General features: G+C 35.3%; 2 protein-coding genes across 5 annotated transcripts; both read right to left on the bottom strand.

Moving 5' to 3' along the window:
- Positions 1–657: 657 nt before the first annotated feature.
- On the bottom strand, positions 658–2,038 carry LOC110722187 (uncharacterized mitochondrial protein AtMg00810-like). The gene is made up of 3 exons (XM_021901454.1): positions 1,856–2,038; positions 1,078–1,676; positions 658–988 (listed from the first exon to the last, which is right to left on the bottom strand). Exons 1-3 carry the CDS (start codon positions 2,036–2,038, stop codon positions 658–660), a joined length of 1,113 nt encoding a protein of 370 aa, XP_021757146.1.
- A 15,376-nt stretch (positions 2,039–17,414) lies between these two features.
- On the bottom strand, positions 17,415–19,798 carry LOC110722150. 4 transcript variants are annotated; one of them, XR_002511547.1, is made up of 6 exons: positions 19,497–19,798; positions 18,999–19,397; positions 18,271–18,920; positions 18,095–18,187; positions 17,905–18,006; positions 17,415–17,450 (listed from the first exon to the last, which is right to left on the bottom strand). XR_002511547.1 is itself a non-coding variant. In XM_021901410.1 (2 exons), the coding sequence occupies exons 1-2, from the start codon at positions 19,779–19,781 to the stop codon at positions 19,185–19,187; spliced, it is 498 nt and encodes a 165-aa protein (XP_021757102.1). In that variant the 5' UTR covers positions 19,782–19,798; the 3' UTR covers positions 18,998–19,184. The 4 variants fall into 4 exon arrangements, 1 of the variants encoding a protein (XP_021757102.1); XR_002511548.1 differs by having other exon boundaries at positions 17,905–17,987; positions 18,095–18,920; XR_002511546.1 differs by having other exon boundaries at positions 18,095–18,920.
- Between the last annotated feature and the right edge of the window lie 331 nt (positions 19,799–20,129).

A 20,129-nucleotide genomic window follows, 5' to 3' on the forward strand; every position in this document is an offset into this window, starting at 1 on the left:
CCGAATTTGGTTTAAATAGGCCAAATTCGACCACAAAAACTTTAGATCTAGACTTTTTATGGTTGAATTTGACCAAAAAAACCATTAATGTCTGAAATATTGGTGGAGATGGGGAACGAAAGAGGAGTAGAACGAAAGAAGAGAAAATGTTGCTGTCGATGAAATAGAAGATGTTGTTGATGACGATGTTGCGGTGGTGGTGGGAGATGTGAGGTGGTAGTTAGAGGGGAAAGAAGAGAAGATGAAATATAATGTGAAAGAGAAGAAAATAATGGCAGAGGAAAAGAGAAGGAGAACGAAGAGGAGAGAGAAGGAGAGGGAAGAGGAGATAGAAGAGAGAAGAGGAAAGAAAGAGAAATAAAGAAGAGGAAAGAAGGAGGAGCGGCGAATAGGTTATTTAGGGTTTGTAATTTTTTTTAAAAATTAAATTCCGTCGGAAATCCGTCGTAAATTTCCAACGGAATAAAAATCAGTCGAAAAAGGTAGTTTTCGACGGAAAAATCCGTCGGAAAGTACATATCTTCTGACGAATTTTTATTTGGTCGGAAATTTGCGACGGATTTCTGACGAAATAGGTTAATCCGTCGAAAATAACCGACAGAATAGAAATCCGTCGAAAATTTCGACATTTTTGACGGATTTCTAGGCCCGTCGGAACTAATCCGTCGTTATTTGCCTGTTTTCTAGTAGTGAAATAGCACTCACATTGTCAAAATACACCAATGTATCCTTTTTAATCGGACAATGTAGCTCCAATAACAAATTCCGAATCCAGCATGACTCAGAAACCACATTAGCAACTCCCCGGTACTCTGCCTCTACACTAAACTTAGAAAGAGTATCTTGGCATTTAGAGGACCAAGAAATCAAATTATCACCCAAAAATACACAATATTCGGACTTAGAGCGTCTCGTATCGGGACACCCACCCCAATTAGCATCAGTATAAGAAATAAGAGAAGAATTAGATGATGGATATAGATGTAAACTGTGCTCAAGAGTACCTTGTACGTATCGAGTGATACGTTTAAGATCTGCCATATGAGTGCCCTTCGGGTCGTGCATATGCAAGCAAACCTGTTGCACGGATAAGATGTATCCGGCCTTCTAAAAGTGCGATATTGTAGCGCCCCACCAAGGCTGCGGTATAGCGTCAGATCTGCAAATGGGGAATCCGAAGCACTGATCTTTGGCTTAACTTCAACTGGAGTAGCCGAAGGCTTACACGAGTTCCTCCCTGCCCTGTCAATGATTTCCTCAGCATATCTTTGTTGTGACAAAAATAATCCACCTTTATGCCTTGTCACAATAATACCAAGAAAATAATCAAGAGGACTAAAGTCCTTCATAGAAAACTCTGAGCTAAGACGGAACATAATAGATCGCCGTAGAGCATCATTAGAAGTGGTAAGAATAATATCATCAACATATAGCATCAAATAAGCCACATCCTTACCAACACGGTAAATAAAAAGAGAAGTGTCACTCCTACTAGTAGTAAAACCAATAAAAGCAACAAAATCAGCAAACCTCTTGTACCAAGCTCTGGGTGCCCATTTAAGACCATATAATGACTTCCGTGGTAAACACATATAATCAGGGTGAGTTCGATCACGGAAACCAAGAGGTTGATGCACATAGACAGTCTCTTTAAGCTCACCATGTAAAAAATCATTCTGCACATCAAGTTGATGAATTTGCCAAGATTAAGATAAAGCCAAGCTAAGAATAGTACGGATGGTAGCCAGTTCGACCACCGGACTAAAAGTCTCACCACAATCAATGCCAACCAGTGTTTTGCCATCACCTACAAGACGGATTTTATGTCTCTCAAAATAAAACCGTCAGATTTCACCTTATGAGTAAAAATCAACATAGAACGAATAACATTAACATCAGGTGGATGGGGCACCAACTCCCATGTCTTATTATTAATAAGAGCATTAAATTCATCATCCATAGCCATTTTCCAATTCGGGTCACGAAGAGCAGAACTGGGGTTACGAGGGAGATGGGATTTTGTAACATTTGAAACCATAACAATTAAATTTTTATATTTTGGATTAGGTTTAATAATACCATTTTTGCTTCTTGTGACAATAGAAGGAGGAATAGGATTGGAAGATGGAATTTGTGGGCTTGAAAAGGAGATAGGAACACTTTGGCTGACTGTATGGGTAGACTGCAAGTGGGTCGTGGCTGATTGAACAAGCTCACGGTTCGCTTGTGATCTATCTGCCCAATAGAAGCCTCCATTCTAGGAGAGGGAGATGGGCCACAGTCTGGGCTGGTAAGAGGAGAAGAGGTGCGGTTTGGGATGGAGGGTGATGTTGAGACACGCAGCCAGAGTAGGGGGGAGAAACCGAAGGTGGGCTAGGTGGGGCAGCCTGCCTAGGTGGGGATTGGGCCGGTTGAGTGGGTTTCCCAGCCATGCTTTGCACATGGTGAAGAATAGAGGGATAAAGACCCTTATCCAAGAAGTCATAGGAGTAAGACGTGGGGGGAATGCAACTTGGCAAAAGAAAAAACCGATTCATCATACACAACATGGCGACTTATGAAATTGTAACCCCTATGATTGGACGGGAACCCCAAGAAGACACATGGTGTAGAACGGGCTTGGAGTTTATTAATAGTAGTGGACGGAAACAAGGGGTAACACAAGCAACCAAAAACACGGAGATGAGAATAAGACGGTTTCTTTTGATATAGAACCTCAAGAGGAGACTTACACTCTAGTAATTTACTCGGAAGTATATTATGAAGATAAGTAGCCATTTATAATGCATGATGCCAAAATGATGGAAGTAAAGATGCATGTTCAAGAAGAGTGCGAATAATATTAATCAATGATCTAATTTTGTGCTCGCCCCTTCCCATTTTGTGTTGAAGTATGTGGACAAGAAAGACATTATCATTAGACTCACACAAAGCCCAAAAAGGTCCATTATCATACTCCCTCGCATTATCACATTGAAATGTTTTAATAGGTCGTTCAAATTGGGTTCTAATTAATGCTTGAAAAGCCAAAACTTTATCATAAACATCCGATTTCTTAGCTAATGGGAATGTCCACAAAAACTTAGAATAATCATCCAAAATAAGCATATAATATCGATGGCCCGATGAGCTCAAAACAGGTGATGACCAAAGATCACTATGAACAATATCAAAAGGCATAGTAGTAGAAGTAGAAGAAATAAATGACAATTTAATATGCTTTCCTATTACACAAGAATGGCAAACACTTGAGCTAGAGGAGTGAGTGCATTCAATGTTTTTATTTTTACTAAGAGTCTTTAAAACAGAAGATCCTGGATGTCCCAATCGATCATGCTAAAAGGAAGAAGCTAAAGCAGTAAAGGTTGATGGAGAAGAACATAGTAGTGAGTGGATAAAGGTCCCCTTGGAAATCACATCTCATTTTTGGCATCCCCGTCCAATAATCCTTCACAGAAAAACCATAAGGGTTAAAATCAATAGACACATAATTTTCAGTTGTAAATTTACGAACAGAAATTAGATTTTTAATGAGTTTGGGGCATGAAGGACGTTAGAGAAGGACAAAGGAGGAATTGGGGATGGTAAAGTAGTATTACCATAACCACAAATTGGAATTGAATGACCACTACCAACAATAATACCATTATGATGATTGCTCAAATTAAAATAAGACGAGAAATTTGAAAGAAATGGTGTCCTTCGAACAAGTGTATTATTCTGATAGCGGGTTCAGCATTATTAGAAAGCTAATATATTCAGTAAGGTCAAGTGATCGGAACGCCTGGGCGGAGGCTGCTTCCAACCAGTAATATTAATGTATAATTAATATTACATCTTAATCTTGACTGAACCCTTCGGGTCACACCCTAGCAAATATACGAACCGACTCGACGAATTAATTCGAAAGAAATTAATTTGTCGCCCGAGTATTAAATATTTAGACGTCGGAAATTCGAGCTTAGAGCGTCGAAACCGAGCGTCGGAAGTCGAGTCAAAATAATAAAAGACGAGACATGAAAATAATAAATCAACAAGACCAAAATTCCCCTAGCATCGGAATGCCCCGAGAAAACCGAGTGCTAGGGGAATTTAATATAGCATGGTGGCTAGCATGCGCACAAAGCCGAGCCTAGGCTGGCTGCTGCGTGCTAGCGCACCAATGCTAGCAGCGCTGGCCAACGCGCGCAAGGAGCATCAACTCTCAACAGCAGCCCGCATCCTTGATGCGTGGCTTGCTGGCTGAGAGCACGAGTAGGCCGCACAAGTTGTGCTGGGCTTGCTGGCCAGCAGCGCCTAGCAGCCCGCACGCTTGTGCTGGGCCTGGTGGCAGCCGCACGTGGCAGCCCACCTTAGGTGCCTTGGTGCCCAAGTGTGGTGCCATGTAAAGTAATTTGAGAGGAGGTTTGAGGGGTGTGTTGGCCGGTTTTTGGAGAGGGAGTGGGGAGCAAGTTTGGTCCCCCCTCGCCTCCAAATGGTCCTCACCTAACCTCTCTCATGAGCTTGCCACTTGTTGATTTATTACTAGTTTGATTATTTACTTTATTTTAGCTTTAAAATAAAATGGAAAAATCAAATTCTCCCACATTGATGGGAGAACCTTTTCACTCTCTTGTTTTCCCAATAAATACCCAAGTTGGGGTATTGGGAAAATCACTTGAGTGAGAGTTGAAAAAGACATCACCATTGTGAAAACCTTTGAACTCATTTAATCGCTTGGGATTTGGTCGGACCTTGCTAACTCCAAGGTAGCAGACCTAAAAGTCGGTGTTCGTCCTTTGTGGGTGGATATCGTTGGAGGCTAGGTATTTTCGGAGCTAAAGCTTTCACGTAAGAGCCCATTAGGTCGGGCGAAGCACGCGTCAAAGGTAAATTTCGATTTTATCCTTTTATATTTATTTTTTATGCTTTATGGTTTTATTAATTGCGAGGGGTTCTTTGGTTCGGGGTCGTTTCCGCGGTAAGTGGACTTACCAAACCCCAACAGCGGTATCGGAGCCACGCTCGTTTAATTTTAAAATCATAATATTTTTCAAGATGATTTTTATGGCTTAATTTTTCTGGTTTAAGTTGCTAATTAGATTAGTAGCTCGTATTATCTAATTTAACCTCGTATTTAAGCTACCTTTAGCTCCGAACCCAGATTTTGACCCAAAAATAGTGAATTTTGGGTGGAAAATGTGTTCTGGAAATGGTTTTTTTCTTCCAGGGGGCGGTTTTTTAGCCAAAAAAACGATCATAAATGCTATTTTCGAGGGTTTTTTTTTCGTTTTTACGAAATTTTTTAAGTCTTTCTAACCTTGAAAATTAATTGCATATTTATGGTGGTTATGTAATTGGTTCAATACATATTTTATATGCAATTTTAAACCTCTTTAGGCATGATTACTTTGTAGTAATTTGTACTTGAATGCTTGGTTTTATTTTTTCACATAATTGCAAACTAATTGCATTAAGTGTGAAATTGTTGTTCTTTGAGGCTTCCAAGTATTAAAGATTCAATCTTTAATTATGTTAAGTGATTGAAACTTTATATTACTAAATTCCATGAATTTTTATTAAACTTTATTGATTTAATCATTTTTTAGTTGATTGGAATCATAAAGTTTAAAACTTTGTGATAGAAAAATTGTTTATCTTTATATTAGAAGATATAATTGTTCAAGGATTCACAAGTATTAAAGTTGGAATCTTTATTGAATTTATGTTCATTTTTTCAACTTCCTCTTATTTTGTCAAAAACTCAAAGTTAATTTAAATTAATTAAATTAATAGTGAGTATTGGTCCTATTATTTTTGTTGCACCAAGTTAATCCAATTTAATTAAAGAATGGTTCTTGGGAATTATTTTGGTTACATGCACTTTTTAAAATTTTTTATTTAAGTTAGACTTGTTTAAATTTTTAATTTTGCTCATTAAATTAGTTCTAAAATTAATGTAGAATTAATTACGAAAGTCACGCAAAATTTGAGATCAAATCCTGAGGCTAATGGCACGCAAAACAAGGCATGAGCGCCCTTGGCTAGCCGGGCTGCATAGCAGCCCGCATGTGGCTGCCAATGGGGGTGCCATGCCCTGTGCGTGCAGCCGTGGCGTGGCTGGTGCGCACGGCCGCAAGCAGCAGCACGCTACCATGTGCGTGCGTGCGTTTATGCTGTGTTGCATAGGGCTGCTGTGGCGCGGGTATGTGGGGCACGAGCACATGGTGCATCGCTTGGGACTTGGTGCATGCGTCGTGTAATTAGGGGTATGCGTAGACGTTGCTTGCGAAGCAATGTAGTGTGTAAGGAGGGTGATCCCATCGTAAGGGGTACTCTCCTTAAATGCCCATGGTCGCTTAAAAGTCTAGGGCTTTAAACTTGCTACGGTGTATTAGGATTTGAATTCCTGACTGTTTGGGAGACCTTGAATTAGAAATGATACTCCCATCACGCTTTTTTGTAAGAAACAAGTAGGAGTCGCCAATGAGTTTTAGGAAAACTCATAAACCTCGTTCATGTCTTTCTTCCATGTGGAATTCATGGAATAATTAGCACAAATCATAAGTTTACCCATGCCCAAATTGGTCTACATAAACCAGAAATGAGTTCGGGAGCGAGGGTACTAAAATAACGTTCCTTTTAGGGAGGAATCGCTATTCTAGCCCTAGTACGGCCTCTACTAGCTCTTCCTTTTTCACAATTTCATTACCAAACAATATATGCAACGTGATACCTAAAGACTAAGTTAGTTGATTTTATTTACATGCATTAATCACATAGGAATTACATTGCAAAAGTCGTTATTCTTATTTAATAATATTCGTGAAAGAACAATAAATGAACAAGATTCGCCTTGTCTTAAATGATAAAGCAAAAATTAATTATTCAAATTCTAGTCTTGATTAACGAAAGAGTACTATGTGAATTAATTAATTAATAGTATGTTTAAAGTGATCAAACAACACTAATTAATCAATTAAAGTTATTTAAACAATAAAAGAAAAGTGATTTATCTAAGTGCTCAGGAAACTAACCGTTCTTCTTTTATGTTAAATCTTCGTTTAATATGTTTATGGACTTTCTTTTGTCTTTGTACCTCCAAGGACTTCAATGGACTCAATTAGGGGTTGAAAGTATTTGGGAAGAGAGTAGAAAAAGTAGTATGATAGTAATAGAAGTTGAGAGATTAGGGTTTTGAGAATACTAGGGTTTCAATTCTAAATTTTTCGGTCCCCGCAATGCTGAAAGAAGACCCCTATTTATAGGCGTAGGGATTTAGGTTTAGGGTTTTAGAGCCGCGCCGTCAGGTGGCGCGCGCAACTCTCGGAGTGGCGCGCAACTCTCAGAGTGGCGCGCAACTCTCAGAGTCACACTGGGGTGCCGCACGCATCTCAATGAGTCGCGCGCGCAACTGATTGAGTTGCGCTGGTTTGCGGTTTGCCTTATACGAAAACGCTTTTTTTTAAACTTCCATAACTTTTCATTGCAGAGTCGGATTAAGGCGTGTAAGATATCATTGGAAAGATCTGAATGTCTACTTTTCAATGCCATTAGAATTAGGTCAAAATATGTTATGGATAAAAAGTTATGGCCTTTGGAGTGCAAGGGTGTCGGTTTAAGAGCCCGGTTTAGTGTTTTGATCATAACTTCTTCGTTTTTGGGATTATAATATACCGTTGGATGTTATCTCCATATTGGGTTAAAAACTCTTTTACAATGTCACTACAAGCGGAAATTTGTTTTGTATCGAGGTTATAAAACCATGATCTAGCAGTTGGGTCCAATGAAAGAGGAAAAGTACATGCATATAGGCTTTGCTCAACCCCTTTCAATGCCATAATTCCAATAAAGCTCATTAAGTGAGTCCTAGGATTGTATGTAATCTTAAAGGTTGGCAAATCTGTAGTCAAGAACTTTTCTGGGAGAGTCTTGCCACTAGGTTGTGGTGCAAGCTCATAATTGAAGTACTTAGTCCCTGAGCAAGCTCAAAGGACAAGTTTCTCCAAGGCCTCTAGCTTTTCGGTCTTGCTTTTTCTTGTATAATGTTTTCTTTTTCTTTCTTTGCTTTTTTTATGAGCCTTTGATTGAGCTTCTTCTTCTCGTAGGGCCTTTAGGTTTTAGAGTTCATGTCTAAGTTTCTGCAATGCTGCTTTGTCACCCATGATTGGACTAGTATGCGAATGTGGAATATGACCTAGTAATGTGTGTCAGAAGAAATTGAGCACGTTCACTTAAACCTTTTCTGCCAAGCATTCAAACAATGAACTAGAGTAAAAATGCTTGGTTTACCTTTTTTTATCCTTGTAATACGAATTCACTTTAAGCAAGTTTGTTGATGAAGAATGTAAAAAAATTCACGAACAATCATTAATGGAATGTCATGATTTGTGTTGACTTCAACAAGGTAATCATCTAAGGATTTTACTTTAAATGAATTGTTTTCGAAAAAGGTAGAAGAGAAAGAAAAGAAAGTTGGATTGAAATTGCTCATCAAATTTTCAGGAATATTAATCGAATCGAACACACTCCTTAAATTGATCGAATACTATAGTATTCGTTGATAATTTAGATCACAATAGAGATCAATATTGTTTTTTTTTTTTTTTTTTAATTATGATTCTCATATTGCTCATCTTTAAAGGATAATATGTTACTATTTGCTTAAAAAGAATGATGGCCTCCGAATGTAAAATCCAAGAAATAATCATTTTCTCGGTTTTATCATTCATTATTTTCTCTCTCTTTTTTGTTTTTTTGGGAATAATTTTTTTTATCATTCTCTCTCTCTCTTTTTATTAAGAACGACATTTTTTTTTTGTGTGTGAGGCAATCATCCCGAGTAAAGTTCTCGGGATTTTCTTTTTAAGCAATAGAAGAGGTTAATACTCTTAAATCAAGGTTGACTAATTACCACTAAAAAAAATGATGAACACGAAAATAGGCACGTTTAAGAATAAACATATTGATGACGTCCTATTAAGGGATGCGAACTTCTAATGACGAACATCATAAGAAGTAATGTCATTAGTTCGATTATCATTATAATCAAAATAGTATCGCGTGCAATTTTCCGTCTTGCGCTAAGGTGGAAAGTGCAACTTCTAGAGTAGCATTGCCACATGCGTTTTTTTTTTTTTTTTTTTTGAAATCGAAGTGTAGATTTTTTTTTTGTAAACGCAAGGAGAACGATAAATAAGACAATTAAAGTAAAAGTTAGGAAACGTTGTTAGCCAAAGAGTTATTTTTAGCACCTACTAAACGATTAACCTTGAAGCGGTAGTATCGCTTTCTCCGTATGATATTGCTCGTAACGAGTCAAAGTCAACGTTGAACAGTGGGCGCGCACAAGATACAGTGTTGCGCAGGGGTGCCGCGCGCAACTTCTGAACTTGCGCTTGGAGGGCGCGCACAACTTTGACAGTTGCGTGTGCCACCTGGTAGGTTTGACAATTTTTTTTTTTTTTTTTTTTTGTTGAACTATAATTTTTTTATTGCGAATTTTTTTTAATATCTCTTGGTAACAAGTTGGAATTAGTTAGATTAGACACGAAGCACATATTCATGTAGTCACATAAGCACATAAGCATGCCACAAGTCAAGATTCATGTATTGCCATTCTAAGGTAAAAAAGGGCTTGGGTGTCCATGGTACCATATCTTAAGAAACGACGCACAAATCAATCCCTCAACGAGTTGACTTACGACATCGCCCTCCCAACATTTTGTTGGGGATATGGGTGGGATGATTGTTATTGATTTCGGGATAGAAGCCTAGTGTGTGCAGTCCCTAGTCAATGAGCCAATCCCCAGTGTTTAAGTGTAGGGGTGTCCGTTCGGTTTTCGGTTTGGATTTAGTCCAAATCCAATCCAATCCGAAATATAATTCGGTTTTCAATTTTCTAATCCGATCCGATCCTTTCTCTTGATCCAATCCCGATCCAATCCGAATTAAAATTCGGTTATTTGGATCCGATCCGAAAATCCGAATTATAATACATTATTTTTTAGCGCCTAATACAATGATAAAAATAAAGCTTTACTATAAATAAAAGTCTTCAAAATCATGATTAAAATAAATAGTTCAACGTTAAGTCATTAATTAATTAATACAAAGTCTCTCTAATTTATTTTATGTAGCAGTAAGTATTTGAGCTAAACTTCAAAATATACATAAATCCATATTTATACAAACTTAATTTTACAATTTGGTTTTCGATTTGGATTGGATCCAATTTGGGTCAATCCGATCCAATCCGAAAATCCGAATTTCCAAAAAATCTAAATCCGATCCGATCCGATTTAAAGTTTGGATCCAATCCGAATCGATAATTCAGTTTGGATTGGATTGGATTTCGGTTTTTATCCGAATTATGACACCCCTATTTAAGTGTGCTATACTTATGCATGATGCAATGTTGCTTGTTTGGTTTTTACTTTTGTGAAAAAGGAAGATATTATGCGTTCGAGTCTCGCTCTCTAACTAGAGATTATCCAAGTTAGTTCTCGTTACAATCCATAGGCAACCTAGTGTTGGAAACCTTGAACCATAACTACGAACTAATCATGTAACCTCTAAGTTCCCAGCTGAGTCGCCACTGTAAGGAGGGTGATCCCATCGTAAGGGGTACTCTCCTTAAATTCCCATGGCCGCTTAAAAGCCTAGGACTTTACACTTGTTAGGGTGTATTAGGATTTGAATTCCTGACAGTTTGGGAGACCTTGAATTAGAAATGATACTCTCATCACGTTTTTTTTAAGAAACAAGTAGGAGTCGCCAATGAGTTTTAGGAAAACTCATAAACCTCGTTCATGCCTTTCTTCCATGTGGAGTTCATGGAATAATTATCACGAATCATAAGTTTACCCATGCCCAAATTGGTCTACATAACCAGAAATGAGTTCGGGAGCGAGGGTACTAAAATAACGTTCCTTTTAGGGAGAAATCGCTATTCTAGCCCTAGTACGGCCTCTACTAGCTCTTCCTTTTTCACAATTTCATAATTAATCAATTAAATTTATTTAAACAATAAAAGAAAAGTGATTTATCTAAGTGCTCAGGAAACTAATCGTTCTTCTTTTATGTTAAATCTTCGTTTAATGTGTTTATGGACTTTTTTTCGTCATTGTACCTCCAAGGAATTCAATGGATTCAATTAGGGGTTGAAAGAATTTGGGAAGAGAGAAGAAAAAGTAGTATGATAGTAAGAGCAGTTGAGAGATTAGGGTTTTGAGAATACTAGGGTTTCAATTCTAAATTTTTTGGTCCCTGTAATGCTGAATGAAGACCCCTATTTATAGACGTAGGGATCTAGGTTAAGGGTTTTAGAGCCGCTCCGTCAGGTGGCGCGCGCAACTCTCAGAGTCACGCTAGGGTGCCGCGCACATCTCAATGAGTCGCGCTGGTTTGCGGTTTGCCTTATACGAAAACGCGTTTTAAAACTTCCATAACTTTTGATTGCGGAGTCGGATTAAGACATGTGAGATATCATTGGAAATCTCTGAATTTATAATTTCCAATGACATTAGAATTAGGTCAAAATATATTATGGATAAAAAGTTATGGCCGTTGGAGTGCAAGGGTGTCGGTTTCAGGGTCCGGTTTAGTGTTTTGATCATAACTTCTTCGTTTTGGCTCGGCATTTGGCTTATAATATACCGTTGGAAATCTCTTTGAAAGGGCTATCCATATGTATAGGAATTTTATGTGAATTTTATGGTTGGTTTACCTTTTTGGCTCGGTTTTCAAACAATGTAGGTTCCATTGGATCTAATCAATGCATTTGACGCATTTGGGTCCGTTATTAATCAAGTTTAAACATGTATGAACACATTTTAGGCCTAATTATTAATCAGAAAAGGCTCTAAGATAACTTGGTCTCAAATATGGGTTTTAAATTACTTCATAATTCTTTTCATAGTCCATAAACATTTCAACTTTGATCTAGCATGAATAACGGATTTTTGTAACATCATTGCACTTCCTTTTAGGACAAGAGGCCAAAAGTAGGTGTCTACAGTTAGCCCCCACTTTGATCGAGTCTAGAATAGACGATGATCAAAGTAGTCAAGGAAATAAATCCAAGACTCATTCTGTGAAGTTCCCTAAGAATAGAGAATCTTTCAGTAATGTTTAAGGATGTCGAAACAATCCTTGGTTCGCTAAGTGTTTGAAACAAGTAGCTATTAAGGCTAGAAAAAGTCCTTCCTAGTCTTAACGCGCTAAAAGAATCTAGATTGATCCTTTGCAATTGTAGAACGTTCTTACAAGTAAAAGTATTCTGGGTGATGTCAGGTCATGAGAAGAAATCAGTTTTAAAAAGAATAAAAGGGGATGATTTCCTCTCAATCATGTCATCGTTGGTCTAAAGTCCCTCGGTATGTCATTGAAACTTTAGTCTGACTTTAACAAAGTAAAAATAATGAAAAGGGATTTTTGATATTTGAACCGAAAAGGGTCCGACATTCGAGCCAGGTCCGGTATTCGAACCGGATGTCCAAAAGATAGAAATACATGTCTCAAGACTAGAGGCATATATCCAAATCCAGTGAGAGGGAAGAAAGTCAGCAACTCTCTCAGCAGTTTTGTCCACAAGATGAGTACACGTGTCTCAGGACTGGGGGCACGTGACTACATGGGTGCGACATTGTCTCGTCACTCTTTATAAAGGGGGTGGACGGACACCCTAACTGTATGGTAAGTTAGTAAGTTCACTAACTACCGTATTTTCTTCTATTCAAGAAGTGCCTGTTCCTGAAGGTTTGGCGCGCCTGTCGACTCGTGAGCTAACGCCTACAGTAATAGTCTACCTTTTAGTTCCAAGAGGTAGATCTCGCAAAGTTTGGGCTGAGGTGAAATTTTACGCAACACCTACGCCGTACAATTTTACGTTGTATGCTACGCCATTTGCATTTTTACGCTGCATGAAAACGCCTTCCTTTTGCGTCGGACATGAAAAGGAAAAAAACCCGGACACTTATAACGTCAGTACAGTAAAATGACAAACCTATCTATAGATGCTTTTACGTAAAGCACCACCACGGAACGTCTTAAGGCACGCTTACGAAAAACGTTCAAAATGTATGCTTGGGGAAGGCACAAAGCACGGTGTGCATGCAATATGATGCAAAAACTATCAAAGAAGAAAATAAACTACAAATGCAAAGCAAATAAAAAGGATTTTGATATTTTGCGCGCCATTACGTCTAATAACGAGCAAAACCGTTGAAAAAAATGATCAAACGGATTAAAATCCAGATATCGGTCATTTTAGTGACCAGTATCCGCGCGCAACTCAGTAGGTCGCGCTGGCCAGGCGTGCGCATCATTCTGAGTTGCGCTGGTCTATCACGCGCAACTGATTCAGTTGCGCGTGACACTTAGTTCAGCAAAAAGAAAATCGCGCAGCGCGATTTTTCATTTTGTTCTCTCTCTCCTTCCTTCATGATTTCGCTTCTTTCTTTCTCTAAAGAGCTCGGATTTTATTTTTTTTCAAAGCTAAAGGAAGTAGATCTTGTCCTTATTCATTTTTGCCATTATCCAATGTAAGTTTTCGCTAAAGTTCGTTTTCTTTTGGCTGAATTTTGGGAGATTTTCGAATCATTAAACCCCAAATTTCGAACTTGTGTATTTTTTATTCGGCTTGTTTCCATGAATTTGTTTGTTTGTCGCTGTTTGAAGGAATATATTGTAACAAATTTCATGCGAAGTTGTAAATTATTGATCCTGTATGAGCATGTCAAGCATATATGTGTGTTTTTTTTTTGTTCATTCTAATTTTGACTTTGCGCTTGAACTTTATTTGTGTTTTTTTTTTTGCTTATATAGACTATACTTGTTAATTTTAATGTAAATTAAAGTGTTTAGAACAACAATTATGCATTAAAATTATAAATAATATTTTGAACTTTTATAATAGCATGAATTTGTTCTTGCGACTCATGTTTATTATTATTATTTTTTCATGCGTAAGTTTCTAAACTGGTTTTATCAATGATAAAAATAACCGACGGTTATTATTATTCACTTATAAAACTGTGATCTCAAAATTTGCACAAAACTAGTTAGTTTAGGAAATTCTTGAAGACATCATCGAACTAGAGTAGTTTGGCTATATTTCGGGCTTTTGAGCCCCCATTTTATGTTTTCGAACATTGTAGCCCCCCAATGTTGGGTGACTTTGATGACTTGTTTGTTTTTAATAATTAGACCCTTTCATGTTGCTTGAAATGGATCTAAAAATCTTATGTTTCGTCTTTTTATGATAACAACTAGGATCTTGGAAACGATTAAACTAGTGTGTTTAAATAGTTTTTTGACCATTCATAGTTTTAACAAATAAATTTGCTAGGTCTAGTGATATTGGTCATTCATTAGAACAAGTAAGAGGAAAAATGAAATGTTGTTCAAATTTTTCGTCTATTCTTGCTACTTTTGAATTCTTTCTTTTGAGTTCAAATTTTGTCACTTTTTGAAGCTCGAGAAAGTAGATGTTATCCTCCTTGAGAAATTCTAGTGGAGAATAATTTAGAATGAAGACTCCTTAACTTAGAATTTAGGATTATTTTGTTTACATTCTAACTCATGAAATTGTTTGTCTTGATACAATTTTCATGATGAATGATTGAGTACTAAAATTTCGTACGAGCAAGTATTTTTTTTATGTATCATTATTTTGTTTCTTTGTTCTTTACTAGTCATACTCTCTAATCTCTAGAGTAAATTGAGGTATTGAAACAACAATTATGCACTAAGATTAGTTCTTGAAGTTGAACTTGAAAATGGCTCGAATATGTAACTTGTTTCATGTCCAAGTTCAATTGTAAACTTAGTTTTCAAAGGAACAAAATCATTATTAAATCATTGTGATGCATTTGAAAATTGTAAGGCTCAAGTTCTACGTAAACCATTTGTAGTTTAGGCGATTCTCGAAAGTAGCTCGAATGACATGAATATCTCATTTTATTTTTTTATTGATATTGGAGCCCTCATGTGTCGGGTTATGCGCATTCTTGCTATTTCACAAGTATTGGAGCCCCCACTTTGGGATAGTTCTAATGACTTGCTATTGTTTAGGCCATTCGAATAATCATGATATTGGGATGGACCTATGTATGTATCCTATTTTTGTTTTTTTAGATATATAGGACAATGACATGGCTTTTTCATTTAAGTTAAAGTCATGTTCAAGAAAGCAAGTTAGTTCTTTTCTTGTTTACAAACCAAAAACAATTATTGTGTTTAAGGTTTAATAATCTTACCTAATGTCTAAACGTTTGTAAAGATCATTGCAGTGATTTTATTTTCAAAGTTGATTTAGAACATCAAATATTTTCTTTGTTCTTATCAATCTTTGATTTTGGTCTTGTAGGTGGTTCGTTTACCATCCCTTAGCCAATATTCGCGGGAGAACTAAGCGAGAACAAGTTCAAGTCAAGAAGAAGTCGAATCTTTATTCGTTCCTTTTGGAAATTGTAGGGAATAATTTCAAGCGTTAACCCCTAGCTTGAACCCCACTGTGATCGTACACTAAAGTACGGTGGCGTCCAAAAGGGAAGAAGATAGAGCAAAAGAGTCGCCAACAAGTTTTAGGAACTTGTAAACCGTTCACAGGGTGAAGGTTACACCCCTTAACGATCCAAGAGATCGTCAACTCCATAAGGTCTTGAACCAAATAAGGGTTCGGGGATGAAGGTACTAACATGCAATCAATAGGATTAACCCTAAACCTGTTTAATCTATGTTGGTTGAATTTAATGCACAAATAAATCTATTATTGGCGATCACTTGAATTATAATCATACACTACAAAAAAATTACTTATAGAAGCAAGTAAAAAATGCCTCTAATAATAATGATGTTGCCTCTAATAACTTTTAGAGATAATTAATCAAGTGCCTCTAAAAATTTCGTCGCTAATTGATGGTGGCCTCTGAAGCCTCTTTTAGAGGCAATACAATGCATTGCTTCTAAAAACCCGTATATTTAGAAGCAACTATATAATCTTGCCCCTAAATATATTTAGAGGCAATTGTATAATCTTGCCCCTAAATATATTTGGAGGCAGCCATATAATCTTGCCCCTAAATATATTTAAAGGCATTATGAAAATTTGCTTCTAAATACCATATATATTTAGAGGCAACCTTATAATTTTGCCTCAAAATATATTTAGAGGCATTATATCTATTTGCTTCTACATACCATATACATTTAGAAGCATTCATATAGTTTTGTCTCAAAATATAATTAGATGCAATTTTGTATATTAATGCTAATGATATTTAGATGCAAATTAGAAATTTGACATAAAAGGTTTTTAGAGGCAAAAGAACATTATATATGCCTCTAATATATTAATTAGAAATGTTTAGAAATTTATATTACAAGAATTTTTTATGTCATGATATAATTTTTTTTGTACATTTATAGGCAAAATCATTTTAAAAGATTTATCATCATGTCAATATAACATATGTAAAGCAAGTTGATTTCATTAAATCAAACAAAAATGACATTATTAATAATTTAATAGTCATTACATTATTGATCCAAAAATATTTATTTAAGTTACTAAACTACTTAACTTCAAAATAATTTAAAATAAATTTGGATAATATGAATACAAAAGAGTTTTCTATCTAAAACTTTAAGCTTGAAAACAAAATTATTTTCTTCAATTTCTTCCAATTCTATCTCTAGCCATCTTCATTATATAATTTCCTGTCATTGAAAAGTATGAAATTAAATATTTGTTACAATGATGAAAAAATTAGATTTAAATAAGTATAGATCACTAATTCATAAAATAAAAAATTAATAAAACAAAGCTATAAATGATCATAATTAAATGTTATCACATCCAAAGAAAGATTAAAAAATTTAGTTCACTAGAACTTACAATGAATGAAAATAAATGTTACTACTACTCTTCATCTACTTGAATTTCATCATCCTCTTCATTGTCATCGTCATTTTCATTATCTTCCTCATCGTCATCCTCGTTATCATTAACCTATATTTTCATAATTAGTATGCAATGACAAACAAAAACTATTTTTTAAATTTAATCCAATAATCATATAATAGTATTAAATAATGAAATATACCTCATCCATATTTATTTCAGACAAATCATAGCCTAGATGGTTCAAAATATTCCCCATGAAATCTTTCATGAACTCCATTTCATTCTGAAGGCCTCTCATCTTTTTAGCTAGGGCTTTATTTTTCACATTAGCTTCTTTTGCCTCTTGTTTAGCCTCTATTGCCTCATTCTTTGCTTCATCGGCTTCTTTGTGTAACTTTTCTCCTTCACTAAATGTCCCATATAATGATGTAATAGAAGGACTGACTCCCTTGCCACGATAACGACCACGTTTACCAATGGGCTTAACTTTTGCATAGATTTCGTCATCGGTCATGTCTATTTATCATGCCTCACGTTGCATAAGGAGATCTTTAATTTTTTACTGTATAAAAAAAATTAAATGCAAGATTAATCAAAAGGGGAAAAACTAAAAACACTAATAATTACAAATGAAATCAATTAATTATATACTAGATTGATCCTACAGAGAGAATAAAGGCCACAAGTCTTTTTAACTAATAACAAATAAAATGTATCTTTACTTCTACATAAATTTGGACAGCATTTCCCTTATAATATGACTGAAAACCAACTTTAATATAATCATTTCAACCTGCTGTCACACAATAAACATAAAACAACTCCAACATCATTTCAATCACAACACATATACCACCTCCACAATTAACTTTCAGAATACCTTTAATAATATAGGAATAAAAAACAAAAATACGATGGATTAATTTATTGATAGGATTTGTTCATTAGCTTTTGTAATACATTATAGATATAGTATGATTTTTCAATATTATTCTTACTACTACGTAAATTCTTACCATGGTTTCTTTTGCCACTTCAGTGATAGGTGCTTTATCACTTTTAGAATGAGTTTCCTCGTATAAATCCAACATGCTTGGCACTACTTTGTCACGATTGAACTGATATCATAAAAAGTTACATCATAAAATTACTTTTTTTTTTTTGCAAAAAAAAAAAAAAAAAAAAAAAAAAAAGGAAAGAGTTTACCATGTCTTCGGCTTTTTGAGCAAAACTCTTTGTCCCAGCAGTATGTCCAGCATCTTGGTAAGATGGATTGTCAGCATTTCTTTTACTTATGGCCTTTAAAATATGAAAAGTAATATATAATTAATGTCCAAAACTAAAAAAGAAAGAAAGAAATATATGATAACATTATACTATACCTTAAATTCTGTTGACCCAAAATATTCAACAAGTCATTTCCAGTCATTTTCATCAACATTTGGAGGCATATTTTCCTCTTTAAGTCGATCTTCATTTGTACCAACTGTATCATAATAAGTATTCTTCAATCTTGCGCGATAATTCCTATACTTCTTATTCAAAGATTCCATGATAAACTTTTTTCTTTCTTTTAACTTCTTTTCACGTCCCTTTTCATCCTCAAGTCCTATATCAAATTTTTCCTTTACAATACATAGAAATGTAGTTATTAGTGCCCCAAAAAAAAAAAAAACAAAAAAAAAAAAAAAAAAAACAAAAAAAATTGCAAGAAAAACATAATCTATTTGTATCAAGGTATAAAATTAAAAAAAAAAAAAAAATATACTAGAACAAGTTGCCACATCTTCTCCTTATTTTCTTTCGAAATCTATGAAAATACTTTCACCTCATAAAGTGGATCGTTAAGAGGATCTCGTACAAGAGCACCACAATAATTTGCCAAACATGCCCTATTCACACCAATTGGCTGACCTTTTATGTTAAAATCCACTTTTTTTTTTCTCACCAGGTCTCATTTTTTCCATTTGAAGATTTCTTGTAGGGTCTCTAGGATTGTTAGTCTTATAAGTTTTTCTCTTTTTTTTAGTTCCTATAATATAAAAACATTATGAAATGTATTAATTCGTGCATTGTAAATAAAAACCATTGAATAAATAACAAATAAAACCATTGTTGTCTTCTCCTTCATTTATAGGTATTTCATCATCATAACTTCTAATCATGTCTGCATTGTTGAAATCTTCTTGTCCTTTTAAAGTAATATCATCTCTTGTTTGATCCAAACTGTTATCACCTTCTCGACCTTGCAAATCATTATCATTATTATTTTCAGAGTGTTGCGCTTCATCTCGTCCTATATCAAGTACATTTTGGGGCAAGTTAGTAGAATATGCCAAAATTGAGAAATCACATGAATATTTCCTTGTATACCTCTTCCGGTTTTATCAGCGTTTTTATTTCCTTGTCTTGCCTGTCTTTTTTTATTTGATCTTAATAACCTAGCAATTGACATTGGTGGAATGAGATTGCTCCTTCGATCCCTTTCTTTGTTCTCATTAATTTTAACCTGGAATTTTTTATAATAAAGAGTAGGTAACCAAATATAAGATAATGCATGATTTTTAGATAGTATCCAAGAAAAACTTTACGAAAAATAAGTCAATACCTTCTTATTTGAAGTCACATTGTGAGTTTCTTTCTCATATTCAACTTCCTCATTCTCATCGGGTACATAATCACTATCTTTCTCAAGAGATGCATTACACTTTTGTTTACTTTTCTTAACTTTTGAGCTATCTACTAAACTTGTGAAAGAAGCGGCAATGCGCTTTATGCCCAAAGTCTTCATCCTCGTCTTGTTAGCTTCAATTGTCCTGAGTCTTTGTATTTCATACTCATTTTGAGCTATGTAGTTTTCTTTTGAAGGAGCCTTTCCTCCTGATCTTGACATATTGGAGCTAAAGAAGAAAAACTATTAGAAATCAAAGTGATAAACTACGGTAAGTATGTGCATGAATAAAATCATTACAATAAATCAAAACCTTGTAAAATTATTTAAACCAAATAATATTTTAATTACTGGATTAATTTTGTCTATTTGACATATTAAGAAACCTTAAATGTCATAAAATTGTCTTTTATGTATTTGTGGAGTGTATATTGTTTAGCCATATGCTTATATAGGGCTCCTATTCTAATTATTCATTGTTCTTGTTGGAGATAGCTTGACTTACCTGACTTGTATTAGTTACTACTGATTCTCTTTCTTCTTTTTTTTGTTTGCTATTTGTCTCTCTAT

The sequence above is a fragment of the Chenopodium quinoa genome, unplaced genomic scaffold, assembly GCF_001683475.1.
Source record: "Chenopodium quinoa cultivar QQ74 unplaced genomic scaffold, ASM168347v1, whole genome shotgun sequence".
Lineage (NCBI taxonomy): Eukaryota > Viridiplantae > Streptophyta > Magnoliopsida > Caryophyllales > Amaranthaceae > Chenopodium > Chenopodium quinoa.